The sequence below is a fragment of the Protopterus annectens genome, chromosome 3.part0, assembly GCF_019279795.1.
Source record: "Protopterus annectens isolate FY-2018-M chromosome 3.part0, PAN1.0, whole genome shotgun sequence".
In the NCBI taxonomy this organism is placed as follows: Eukaryota; Metazoa; Chordata; order Ceratodontiformes; family Protopteridae; genus Protopterus; species Protopterus annectens.
In genome coordinates, this window is record NC_056731.1 from 1,183,411,213 (window position 1) to 1,183,425,872 (window position 14,660).

The 14,660-nt window shown below is 42.4% G+C and overlaps 1 protein-coding gene across 1 annotated transcript in view; it reads left to right on the top strand.

The window, feature by feature from the left end:
* Positions 1–14,660, top strand: part of LOC122797014 (synaptonemal complex protein 2-like) — a 1,143,152-nt gene that overhangs the window by 39,465 nt on the left and 1,089,027 nt on the right. The window contains exon 3 of the mRNA XM_044065784.1: positions 2,892–3,047. Coding sequence (XP_043921719.1) covers positions 2,892–3,047 — 156 coding nt within the window. The remainder of the gene's footprint in view (positions 1–2,891; positions 3,048–14,660) is intronic.

Below are 14,660 nucleotides of genomic sequence, written 5' to 3' on the forward strand. Positions count from 1 at the left end.
AGGTCTGTCAAACTACCACAGAAAGTAAGAGGTAGGTATTTATAAATCCAATAGAGTTAAAGGGCGGGTGGTGCTGTGGTGTTAGCTGGCTTTACAAAATCATTTTTCCAGTTACTGAAAAGTAAGTACCAAATATTTAGTAAGTGTTATTAAGGCAGCTCCAAAATTGAGACTAGCCAAGGTGGTAACGTAGTATCTGGGGGACTTGGAGTTCAAGAATTGGTGGCATTCTCTTCTAAATGCAGACATTTAAATTTATGCCAAAATGTTAACATATCTGCATTATGACAGAAAAATGTTAACAGAGACTGTAGCAAAGGACCTCAGAAATAAGTTCAGAAGAGTGTGTGGGCTTTGTGACAGGAGAATAGTTGATTTTACTGATGGGCAACATACTAGACAAGATTAAGAAAATGATGAAAGATGGTCACTTTATTTGAGATTAACTTGGAGAGATGTGAGTAATAAGGACACTCATCAACTTAAGTTGTTTGCAGGGAGAGTAAAATGTTGTATTACTAGGAAATGGAAAATGGCAGAGACCTAAATGTTGAGCATGCATCTGACAAAATGATGAGAATAGCTTATAAAAGAGGGAAGGTGGACAAATGCAGTTATATGTTTTAAGTAAGGTAGAAAGGGCATATTGCTAAAAGAATGAATACAAATGAGAATTATTGGTTTAATTGGGGTGGATTTTGGAGCATGGGTTTAATAAAGGTAAAACACTGCAATTATAGAACTTTGTAGAATGCTGTCAAGTACTGTATGTAGAATGTATGAATGTTTCTGATCTTATGATAATCTGAGAATATTGCCTCCATTTGTGGAGCCTTATATATGAATTATGCAATGTCATGCTGTTTGCTTCCAGAAAGAACTTCATGCACTAAAATAAAATGGATGCTAGTCGGGAACAAAATAATTTCCTCTTTTTACCCTTACTTTAGTAACACCAGATTCTACAGGCCTGCCTCCATGTGGATCACAAACATAACAGCCAAAGCCATATTGATAGTATGTGCATTAGGCAGTCCTGTATATATTGAATTACACTAAACAATATACCAAACAGATCAAATGTGAAATGGGCCACCACATGTGAAAACCCAAGAATATGAGCATCACTTCTACACGAGTTGAGCCATCGGCAACACATTCAGTATTACACTGACACTTGCCAGTGCAAGCTGGGTCCATGTTCGCGCATGGAAGCAAGTTGTTTAAAATACATTGAAATGTACAAGCGGACACCACCTAAACCATTTAAAACATTTGCCCCAACAGATTTAAAAAAGAATGACCTGGTGGTGCAGCAGATAGTGTTGTTGTCTCAGTAAGAGGTTCCCCGGTTTGATTCTCTGCTGGGGTGCCTTCTGTACAGAGTCTGCTTATTCTTTTGTTCATGCGGGTTTCCTCCAGGTGCTCCGTTTTCCTCCCACATTCCGAAGACATGCAGTAGGTGGATTGGACACACTAAATTGGCCATAGGTGTGAGTGCATGCTTGTGTGGCGTGGAAGAACTACCGAGGCAGGGCTAACCACCTGGCCATGTAAACCTTGGCTCTATGTCATTGTTGAAGTGATGCCCCAACCCATGTGCTAAAGTGGGAAAGGGGTTGTAGATGGATGGACCTGGAATTGGATGTCCAAAAGTGATTGAGAACACCACCACACACTGCTTTGTCCCCGGCGATCTCACTAGGTGGTATATGTGTTGCTTAAGTTTTTTATTAATGTTTTCCATAAAGCTTTGCTGTTATGTGGACTTCACTTCAGAAGAATTGTGTCAGAAAGCCCTTTGTCCATGCTGCCAGTAATCTCGTGAGTGCCAAAATGTTGCATGCCCACAGTTTGATATCTTCTCATTTTATGTATGGTGTATTATTTTCACATGTTTAACTAATTTGACCACTCTTTGTAGGCTTCCCAGTGTGTTGTGTCCCCCCTGTTTCTACACATCTAGGTAAACCATGTAGCCCCCAAATCCAAGCACATTTACACAGAGATCTCATTGCATCATAAATAACACTGCTTGACTAATATAATCATCATCTAAAATTTTCCACCAAGTGAACTTCACTGTACAGGTTTTAACAAGTGTGAATGCTACTATTACAGAGACTACATATATTTTTGGCTTGGTGTGGTCTATTTCTCTAGGTACTTTATCACCTATTTACTGTATAAATTAAAGGATAATTCTAGCTGTTTTGCTGTAGGTTAATAATTTTAGCATGTTTTGCTTTTCTATAATTGGCGCAAAACACTAGTAATTGTAATAGGTCATTTATGCTGTGTACTGATTTATTGCTTTATTCTGTGCATGAATACATGTGAGCAGTATCTGTGTGTCTTTTTTTAGCGAGTGTGTGTGTTTGTGCATACACATTTGCCTTTGGTTGCATAATGGTGTGTGTATACACAATTCATGGTTGGAAATGGGCCACTTTAGAAAAGTATGCCTACCCAGGTAAATGACTGAATATATATTTATACAACATATAAAGAAGAGAGTATGGTGGCTTCATTTTTTAGGTTTTGTGTCTCAGCACCAGAGACTGGCATTCAGTGCCAGCATCAAGGCTTTATTTGTCTACTTTGTATTCTGCTTGTGTCTTCATAGGGTCTCTGTGAGTACTTTCCTTGTATATTATAAACATGCTCATTGATTAGCCACTCCAAAATGGCCCCTGTATATTGCATTTTCCTGTGTTTACCTTACCATCATAGTGCAAGTTGAAGATTGAGCTTTTTCACTTAGCTCTATTTAGTATTTCCATATTGTTGTGGGCTACATATTATGAATGTTTAGTTTCATCCTTTGTTTATACAGCAAAGTATGAAAAAGAATGAAGATTTGTTTCATGTGGTTTATTTCATTTTTTTAGCTTTTACTAACGGATGTGCCACCACTTCTGAAGACCCTGACAGAAACAGATTCTAATGCTAGTGAATGTACTAAATCATCAACCATAAATGAACTTGAACAAAAGGAAGATGAACATTCTTGTGCTGAGGACAACCAAACAGAAACTACAGAAGAGGTAATGTTGATTAAATTTGCAGATGTTCTTCATCTCACATTGCTGCAGTCCTGACACTTGGGTAGTCCGCTGTCCCAGTCGGCCCGAATACCAAAGTATAAGGCTGACGTCGGTCAAGGCGCATTAGTCTGACGTCAGGACGTCAGGGTACAAATGCGCATGACCGACGTCATTTCCTTAGTCTTTTTTGCCGCATGGTCCGATGCAGAAGCAGTTTTGCAAGTGCAAGTTGGCGTTCTGAGATTTTCCGAAGTCGGAGTTTCAGACCGAATCCAAGTTGGCTAAGTACCCGTTGGGGAATATTTTTGTTTTTTCTTGCCTCAGTATTTTACCGGTTGTCAGAAAAAGTGAATAACTGTATTTCTTGTGGGAAACAGATACCTCATAGGGATTACCATACCTTGTGTATACCTTGCTTAGGGCCTGAGCACGACGTTGTTGGCTGTCGCTCTTGTGCTAGATTTAATAAACGCACTATAAAGAGAAGATTAGATTGTGCCAGGCTAGTTTTTGGGAAGCGGTGTAATTATAAAATGCCGTCGGATGCTCCGACGCCCGCTTCGTCAAAAAAGCGCAAGGACAAAACAGCAAAGTCTAGGCTGGAAGAACCGCAGTACCGACGCCGGGTTCTTTAGAGGGCTTGGTGGAGCCAGAGGTTCAGCCAGAAATTTCTTTGGAATCCCAGGGAGAGACTTTATTACTGCAAGATGTGACCTCTCAGGAGGTAGGCCAGGCGGAAGGGGCTTCTCAGGTAGCTGTTCTTCCCTCCCTTCCTAAGGTGGTTAGACCCTCCCCTGCTGTTTCCAAGGCTTCTCCCAGGGGCAGGCCAGGTTTTGTTTCAGGTGTTACCCCTAGTTCTTCAGGGTCTGTACCTAAGAAGCATATGCTTAAGATGGCAGAAGATTTGATTACAATGATTAGAGGTTCTATACCCCTCCTGATAAGAGGCCTAGGGTGGAACCTGAGCTTGGGAGTTTTGAGCAGTGTCCGGACGCTTCTGAGTCTTCGGCTGAAGACTTGCAGGAGTATTCTCCTTACTCTGATTCTGATGTAGATGATTCTACTCCTTCTGCTTCTCCTCCTGAGGATTTTTCATTTTCAGAGACTCTTCATTCCATGAGGGAGCATTTTAAATGGGAAGGTCAAGATTTCTCTGATTCCAGGAAAAGGCTTAGGGAATTTTTGTTTCTACCCCAGCATAGGCCTTTAGCTATTCCTCCTGTTCTAGATGTGGTGGAGGATGTTTTTGCAGAGGCTTCTGAACCCTGATTCTTTGCCTCCTGCTCCAGTTAAACCGGATAGATATTATAGGGTGCCTGAAGCTCATAAGTATCTTTTTAAGAGTCCTAGGGCAGACCCAGAAACTGTTTCACAGGGGCCTAAAGGTGTTAAGGCTTCTGTTGTTAAAAATCCTGTTCCTCCAGATAAAGAGGCGAGGGCTTTGGATAGATGGGGAAAGAAAGTGTATACTTCTTCCACTTTGGCCATGAGAGCTTTGAATTGCCAGTTTCACATGTTGAAATACCAAAATTATCTCCTTTCACAATTAAAGTCTAAGGTAGATGCTTTGGCGGAAGGTATTGAGTGTAAAGAGTTGCAGGATTTAGTTCATGTTTCTGAACAGGTGGGTAAGCATTCTTTGCAATGTGGTTTTGATGCTGTGCAGGCCTCTCGAGGGTGGCTGCCACTGGTTCGTTCTTCGCAGGCACGCCTGGTTGAGGGATCAGAATTTAGCTGAGCATGTGAAGACAAGGATTTTAGATGCTCCTTTACAATCTGATGTGTTGTTTGGTTCGCCTGTGGAAGCAGTTCTAAAGAAAATGGAAGACAAGGCTAAGTCTATGCAGACTGTTAAAGATTTTTTGCAGGTTCAGCCTCCGAAGTTTAGTAGAAATTGGCCTACCAAGGGGTGGACATATCCTGCTTATGATTCCCAGTCTAGGGGTAGGTCTAGACGTGGTAGGGGCAGAGCTCAAGATTCTTTTAGGCCTAGGACAGGGAGTTCACCTGCTCAGTCTTCTGGTGAGGGCAGGGGTCAGTCCTTTCGTAAACAGACCCAATGACCTGCCTTTTCAGCTGCCAGAATCTTCTCGTCTGGCAGTACCTTTGGGAGGAAGGTTGGCACTTTTCAAAGAAAACTGGAGTTTAATTACCCAAGACAGATGGGTATTGGATATCATTCACCACGGTTACAGGTTTTATTTCCATACCTTGCCTCCTTTCAAAGGCATGCCAGACATTCCTCCTCAACAAAGGAAAGAGGCTCACAAGCAAATTTCTCTGTTACTCCAAATAGGGGCCATTCAGCCGGTTCCTGTGCCAGAAAGGGGCCTAGGATTTTATTCACGCCTGTTCCTAGTACCAAAAAAGGGGGACACGTGGAGACCAATTTTGGATTTATCTATCCTCAACACTTATCTGGACATCCCAAGTTCAAAATGTTGACGTTACAACAGCTTTTACCTCTGCTGGGCAAAGATCACTGGATGGTAACTTTGGATCTCAAGGAAGCTTACCTTCATGTTCCTATCAGACTGATTTGCAGGAAGTATCTGCTTTCGAGCTGGGAAATTCTCATTATCAGTTCTCTGCATTGCCCTTTGGCTTATCTACTGCGCCCAGAGTATTCACAAAGGTTCTGGCTCCAGTGATAGCTTTCTTCAGGCTAAAAGGAATACAAATCTATCCTTATTTGGACGATTGCCTGATTCTGGCTCAAGGAAGGACGTGCTTCTTCAGCATTTGGAATATGTGATAGCAGTGCTAAGATGCCTAGGGTATTCTGTGAACGAAATAAAGTCCAGTCTAGTACCCTCTCAAGACATGTGCTTTCTGGGTGTGAGACTGAATACAGCAGCCCAGATGGCCTTTTAACCCCGGACAAACAACAGAATCTTTCTCTTTACTTCCATCAACTATCTCATCAGTCCGGGCTGACTGCAAGGACAGTCCTTCAAGCCTTAGGGTTCATGGCATCTTGTATTCTGGTGCTTCCCAATGCCAAACTGCATATGAGGAAGCTGCAATGGTATCTCAAAAATGTTTGGACACAGCACTGCCAGGATTTGGACACTGTCATTCAAATAATACCTTGCATTCAAAAGGAATTTTTGTGGTGGGCTCAGGAATGTCACCTAAACAAGGGACTCTCTGTGACCCGGCCAGAGGCGAGTCAGATTCTAACGACAGATGCCTCAGACACAGCTTGGGGAGCTCATCTGAATGGAAAGTGGATACAAGACAAGTGGCCTGCCAGACTGCAACATCTACATATCAACATGAAGGAGATGTTAGCAGTCCAGTTTGCATTACTGGCCTTCAAGGACTTACTTCTTCCAGGGCAGGTGTTGATTCTAACAGACAACACTACTGTCATGTGGTACATCAACAAGCAAGGGGGAACACATTCTTATCCTCTATGCAGGCAAACAATGATTTTGTGGGAGACTGCGTTAAGCTTGCAACTGAATCTTCAAGCACGGTTTCTGCCAGGAGCACAGAACTCCTTAGCAGATGTGTTAAGCAGGCAAATCATGGATCCCCACGAGTGGAAACTGGATCTTCATGTATTTCAGAAATTGACAGTGTCATGGGGAACTCCAGACATAGATCTGTTCACTTCTCCACTAAACCACCAGCTGCCAAAGTTTTGCACGAAAAGGTTTCATCACACAGCCTGGAAAGTGGATGCTCTTTCTTTCAGTTGGAAAAATCTTCATGTGTATGCCTTTCCACCTCTGCCTCTCCTCCCAAAGGTACTCCTAAAGGTCAGACAAGACAAGCCAAGGATGATTTTAATAGCTCCAGATTGGCCTCGGCAGCACTGGTACCCATTGCTGAGGAGTCTGGTAAGGAAGCCTCCATGGCCCTTACCTTTGATTCCACACCTATTGTCTCAGAAGGACGGGCATCTACTCAATGTCAAGCTTCACTCTCTTCATCTAACAGCCTGGCATATTCTGTTTTGAGCCATAGCAGGTCTCAGCTTCCTCAACAAGTTTTGAATGTGATTATGGAAGCCAGAAGACCTAGTACAAGGAAAGTGTACGCAGAAAAATGGAAGAGATTTTATTTTGGAGTGCAGCAAAGGATTTGGATGTTTCTGAGCCAAATTTGAGTGTGGCTCTTCAATATCTTACTGAGTTATTGGACAAAGGTTTGTCTTTCTCTTCCATTAAGATTCATGCTGCCGCAATTTCAGCTCACTATGATTGTGACCCACCATTGTTTTCTCATCCTTTGTTCAAGCAATTTCTTAGAGGGGCAAAGAATATAAGACCCCCACGTAGAGCTCCTACTCCTGCTTGGGACCTCAATTTTGTGTTGGAGAAACTTACTCTACAACCTTTTGAGCCTGCAGCTACTGCTGAATTGAAATATTTGTCATGGAAGACTGCTTTTTTGTTAGCCATTACCTCTGCAAGAAGGGTGTCTGAATTGCAGGCCCTTATGGCGGTTGAGCCTTTCCTGATTTTTCATAAGGATAGAGTATCTTTACGTACTAATCCTTCCTTTATGCCTAAAGTGGTTTCTAGTGTGGCTTTAAACCAAACTATTCATTTGCCTACCTTTATGCAAATCCCCAAAATAAGGTGGAAAAGATTTTGCACACTTTAGATGTACACAGGCAATTACGTTATTATTTAAGCAGGACTAAGGATTTTAGGCAGTCTCAGCAGTTGTTTGTTTCTTTTGCTTTGAGTTCTCAGGGTAAGCCTGTGTCAAAACAAACTATTTCTAAGTGGATTGGGTTTTGCATTACTTTCTGTTACTCCCATCATGGCAAAGAGATTCCAGCTGGGATTAGGCCTCATTCCACTAGGGCTACTGCCACTTCTACAGCATTTCTAAGGGGGGTGGCAACTAAGGATATTTTGGAGGCAGCTACTTGGAGTTCAGTGCATACTTTCTCTAAGCATTACCACCTTCCTCTCTACTCTAAATCTAGGGCTGGTTTTGCCACTGCTATTTTACAGGGCATGTTGTCAGCTCCTGCTTCTTTGTGATTTGCCATCCTCCCTTACCTCTGCTTTGGGATTCTACCCAAGTGTCAGGACTGCAGCAATGTGAGATGAAGAACATAGTACAGTTTTGTACCTACCATAAATGTAGATGTTCGAAGATCCACATTGCTGCAGTCCAATTACCCTCCCTCCTTCCCCTCTGTGTTTAGGGGTGGTTGTGTGGGTGGGATTGTACCTTTCTGATTTTGTATATATTGTACATATATTTGGTACAGGGGTGTTTGGTGTGTTGTTGTTTTTTGGTTTGGCCTTATCTTTTTAGGGTCTTCTGACATCTGGGGCAAGAAAAGACTAAGGAAATGACGTCGGTCATGCGCATTTGTACCCTGACGTCCTGACGTCAGACTAATGCGCCTTGACCGACGTCAGCCTTATACTTTGGTATTCGGGCCGACTGGGACAGCGGACTACCCAAGTGTCAGGACTGCAGCAATGTGGATCTTCGAACATCTACATTTATGGTAGGTACAAAACTGTACTTTTGACTTGCTTTTCCATGAATACTTGTTTTAGAATTCTCGTTTTTAAAATATTTTTCTTATTAATCCTCCTCTTACCCTCATTAATGTATGTCAGACTCCAACGAAAACCTGAGATAGTGGTTGTTGCGTCACTTGGATAGTAAAACTATAGCGGAGAGGGATATTTTCTCCATAATACTCTACACTTGCCCCTTTGGTTAAGTTACTGAATTGACCAGATATGATTGTGCTAGGTATGGAAATCTTTTTCTTTTGCCTGTTCACATTAGGGTCACCACAGCTGATCATCTGTTTTCATTTCTTCCCGTCTTCTGCATCTTCCTCTGTCACACCAACCACCTGCATGTCCTCTCACCACATCCATAAACCTTATCTTAGGCCTTTCTCTTTTCCTCTTACCGGCATCTTCATCCTTAGCATCCTTTTCCCAATATACCCAGCTTCCCTCATCAGCACATGTCCAAACCAACACAATCTCACTTCTCTAGCTTTGTCGCCAAACCGTCCAACCTGGGCTTGACCCTCTAATATACTAATTCCTAATCCTGTCTACCCTTGTCACGCCCATTGCAAATAGTAACATCTTTAACTCTGCCACATCCAGCTCTGACTCCTGCATTTTTGTCAGTGCCACTGTTTCCAACCGATATAAAACAGCTGGTCTCACTACCCTCTTGTAGACCTTCCCTTTCACTCTTACTGGTACTCGTCTGTCACAAATCATTCCTGACACTCTTCTCCACCCTGCCTGTACTCTCTTCTTCACCTCTCTTCCACACTCGCCATTACTCTGAACTGTTGATCCCAAATATTTAAACTCATCCACCTTCACCAGTTTTACTCCTTGCATCTTCACCATTCCTCAAATTCACTCACATATATTCTGTCTTAGTCCGGCTGACCTTCATTCCTCTTCTCTCTAGAGCATATCTCCACCTCTCCAGGTCTCCTCCACCTGTTCCCTACTCGCACTACATATCGCAGTGTCATCTGCAAACATCATAGTCCATGGGGACTCCTGTCTGATCTCATCTGTCAACCTGTCCATCACCACTGCAAATAAGAAAGGGCTCAGAGCTGATCTTTGATGTAATCCCACCTCCACCTTAAAACGCATCTGTCACTCCCACTGCAGATCTCACCGCTGTCACACTACCCTTGTAAAATATCCTGTGCCACTGTTGCATACTTCTCTGCCACTCCTGACTTCCTCATACAATGCCACAACTCCTCTGTAGGCACCCTGTCATATGCTTTCTCCAAGTCCACAAAGAGACTATGCAACTCCTTCTGACCTTCTCTGTACTTCTCCATACTTCTCCATGAACACTCTAAGAGCAAACATCACATCTGTAGTGCTCTTACCTGGCATGAAATCATACTGCTGATCACTAATCATCACCTCCCTTCTTAACCTAGCTTCCACTACTCTTTCCCATAATTTCATGCTGTGACTGATCAATTTTATCTCTCTGTAGTTACTACAGCTCTGCACGTCACCCTAGGTATAGAAATAAGGTATGTAAAGAAAGTTGGTGGTGGAATGCAGAAGTCTAGGAAGTTATCAAAAGAAAGGCATGCAGGAAGAAGTGGAAGTCTGTAAAGATGGATGAAGCTAAAGTGGAGTACTGGTTGGCTAGCAAAGAGGCTGAGAGAGTAGTTGCAAAGGGAAAGTACAAGGCATCAGAAAAAAAAAACAGCTGGAAAGTGACTCTGCATATGGCACAAAGATGATCTATTATGTTTCCAGTTAAGAAAAAGATAAGATAGATGGATGACATTTATAAGGTATGCCAACAGTAATCTACTCATCAATAAGATGACATCCAAAGGCAGATAGAAAGAGTATTTCAAGGACCTTCTGAATGAAGAATACCCTGCAGAAGGTACTGCTTACACATGCATAGTCTACAGTGAAAAAAGGAAAACCTAAATGACCTAAGGATGATTAAGTCAGTGGATGTGATAGGCACAGATAAAGTCACTGCAGATGTGGTCAAATTGTTGCATGCATTAGAAGAGTGGCTTCTGAGGTCATTCATCTCTGCATGCAGAGAGAAGCATATCCCAGACATCTGCAGAATAAGCACTCTAGTACCAGTGCACAAGGACAACAGGGAACATTCACAACTGTCAGTATAGATGTGTCATACTCCTGTAACACTGCATGAAAGTGCTGGAGAGTGACTGATAACATATAAAGAGCAGTGGAAAGTAAGATGGTAGATGAGCAGTTTTGATTTAGGTCAGGATGCAATATAATTGACATACTATTTGCAGTGAGATTTTTGGCAGTCCTGCGGTAGTATGAAATTTCAGAAATGCTGATAGATTTAGGTGCAGGGACCCAATGACACAATTATAAACAATATCAAGACTTGCAAAGAGGTTTCCAGTGTGTAACTGGTGTGCAGCAGGACTCACCACTAGGCCCAATCCTGTTTATACTGGTGATGGAGTACATCAGCAAATGAGTCAGAATTTACATGTAAATCAAACGATAGGGACAGTGCCCCCCTGGGATTCTGAAAGTAAGCAGTAATTCTGAGTGCTGCCATTCCAACTAAGAGGAAATCCTGCATGTAGAATATTTTAATTTCTTCTTTAAGGTACAAGGAGTGCAGTGTAAGAAACAAATTCCTTAGCCATAAAACAAAACCATCAAGTCATTCCAAGTTCCAACCGATGTTTTTGAGTCGCATCTAACTCATCTAAGTGACCCAACTGACATCCTGTGCCATCTGCAGAACATATTAGGTGGGTAATGGATATATTTTACTATACCTTTCTTTTCATAACACACATTCAAACCCCTGCAGACAGTTTGCAGTCAGTAATTTAGCACACGCCTTTGAGATGTGGGAAATAACCAGAGTACCTCATATAACCCAGAGACCTCATTTTCCTTTCTACTATTTGATCTTTCTCTGTTTTCCGTACTTGGTAAATTGTTAGAAAATGATCCAGCCTTTCAGATAATAGTATATCCTGACACTTTCTCATCCTCAATCCCAGAATGATTACTGAAAAGGACAGCATTAGGGTTGAGGGTGGCATAATGGTTAAGATGTTTGCCTTACAAGACACAACGTGCAGTGTTTGATTCTTAGAAGGGATAATTGTCTAGGCTTAAAATGACCACAAGGGTAGTTAGCGTAGTACTAATCTATGAACCTATAATGCCTTTTTATGCTAACTGATAAAATCTCCCACTATAGGGGAAGATGGTGCCTTAACCCAAGGTAGGTCTTTGTCAGTGTAAGCTAAGCTTTCATTTTGGTGTCCCATACTGTTCTAACAGAACAACTTAAAAGGCAGGGCTTTGATCCATATTTTTTTTTAAGCTGGTTCACAAGATTTTAGTAGGATGCATCGTGATATAGCTTATTGAAAAATTTGCCAAACTTTTAACCTATCCAAAAGTTGAGCACAAAGATCTAGCCTCCGTTCCATCCTGTTGACTATGTTCTTAAACACTGGGCTCTCAAAAACATAATCTGCTGTACACTGGGATATGGTCCTGGCCGTGCTAAACTAGTTACACACAGCCATTGGCACTTTACTGCAGCAGTATCTAGCCCAGACTGTTACTTGGACAGCAAATGTCTAACCTTATGTTTTGATAAATCCAGCTGGAAGGGTCCTTGATTCAGCTGACTGGTATATCACAGATGTCCTTCCTTAATGCTGATGCAATATTTTTAACATCTGGGATAGCCTGAGGATAGCTGAATGTCCACCAAGCATATCAAAGACTTTACACCTTCCAAGTGCTGTACATGAGACTTATACCCTACATTCAAGGCATAAGGTACATATGTGATGCATGAGCACCTAATTCTCAGAATAACTTTACCACCACTCTAAATGCTACTTTAGTTTTGGGCTGCAAGACATTAACATGTCATTCTGGAAGGGAAATGTGACTATGAGAAGCAGCTACCCCATAAAGATGGACACGAAAGTAGTGTCTTTTTTGTTTTAATGCTACACATGTCCTTAACCAGTATTAGCTGTGTCTGGCATTTGTCCCCATGACTCTCCTCTGTCATCTCATCTCTTTCTGTTTACCTTGAGAACCAGCATTAAAACACTTGGTTCAAGTACCATGGCCTCTGAATCCACCCACCCTGATGTTTAGCTGCAGTTGAAGAAAAAGCCATTGACGGGTACTAAATCTGTTGCTCTCCAGCCTCCTCTGCACATCCCCACTGGGTAGGATGGAGAACTGAAGGACTGCCAGGTGCCCATGTCAGCTTAGTCTGTCATGACCCAGTTTGAGGCAGAGCTTCCTTACCTGCATGTCCTCTGAGGCTGTGTACATCTGCTACAGAAGTTGAGGTGAAACAATGGCTGATTATCTGTAAGCAGTCTAGGGGGTTTTGGAATATGCTTGTTACTGTTACCCTACTCAAGGATGCTTCTGATTTCCAAGAAAGAGGGGACTTGGAGACCCATTCTGGATCAATCTTTTCTCAACACCTTTCTAAAGGTCCCTTCTTTCAGGATGTTCTCTCTCCACATACTTTTTCCTCCTTTGCTCCCTCAAGCTTTTCTGGTATCCTTAGATTTGAAGGGTAGTTAGCTCCATATTCTATTCACCATCTTTTCAGGAAGTTTTTGTTTCTCTGTTTCTTCCCCAAATTATCACTTCTCTGCTTTACCTTTTGATTTTTCTACAATCTCAAGTGTCTTTACCAAATCTCTTGCCCCAGTGGTAGCCTTCTGATTCAGATATTCCCTTATTTGGGCTAACTATTGAATCAGGTCCCTTTTCAGTAGCTTCTGCTTCAAGATCTCCACTTCACTATGGATCTTCTCACAATGTGGGATCTATCCTTAATCTGTCTATGCTGATCCCCCTCTCCTCAGGATCAAGTCTTTCTAGGATGCAGGATTCTGATGCAGCTAGTGAAGACGTGCTTCCCAAGGTCCTCTCTGTCTCCATCTATTTTCGGTCTTTTCCAGTCCTTCCTGCCAGAGCATTTATGCGAGGTCTGTGATACATGGTTCCCTCTGCCAAGCTCCATATGAGAACATTTCAGTGGTATTTCAAGCCTAGTGTGGCTTTTTGCAATAACATCTATGGATTTTCGTCTCCCTCTTGCCTTGTTTCAAGATCAGGCTCTACTGGGGAATTCATCAGATTTCCCTGAATCCAGGTGTGTTTTTTCACATTCTTCTCCCCACTCAGGAGCTGCACGTGGGTTCTTCCAGTCATGGCTGGGTAGCCTTTTCTAACAGCCTCAAAGTCCAGGGTCTCTGATCATCTCAAAAACTAATAGACCATATCGACATCGGGAAAATGAGAGCTGTGCTTCTGGCGTTAATGCTTTTCATTGCCATTGGGTTCCAGGTCCTCTAAGGATATTCACCAACAATACTACAGCTATGGTACATCAGCAAGCCATTGGGACAGAGCCTTACCTGCTTTGCAGGTTGGCTGTTCAGGCAGGGATTTTGCAGTCTGACATTAATCGTTTCTTCATGTAGTTTACTTTCCCAGCAAAGTACAGTCTTGTGGCAGGTACTTTGAGCTGGATTAAGAGAGATCCTTACAGGGAGTTGCCCCTGGACATTGTACATTAGAGGATTATTCCCTCAAGTAAATCTTTTGCCTTCCCTTTAAACTGACAACTTCCAAATTTTATTCCAAAGTGTTAAGTCATCTGGATTGGAAAGTGGGATGCCATGTTTTTTTTTCCCTAGAAGGGGATTTTTCTGTATGCCTAACCCTCTCTTCCTCTTCTACCAAAGGTCCTGACAAGATCTTGTGGGACAGGCCCAAATCTTGCTTATGACTCCCTTTTGGCCCAGACAGCACTGAATTCCCCCTTGTATTCCATCTGGCCATGGGCAGTCATCCCAAGTTACCTCACAGGCTGGATCTCCTAACACAGGACAAGAGATTTCTCTCATTCACTCACGTGCCCACTCTTCAGGTAACTCTTTGGGTAATGGGTTTGATTCCTTTTAGATACCAGTTTTCTGAGAATGTGTTTGGGTTTTGTAGGAAGTCAGAAAGCCCACTACTAGAAAGTCCGATCTGGCTAAATGGAAGCAATTTTCTATTTGATACCTGAAACAGGACCTGGACCCTTTCTCTG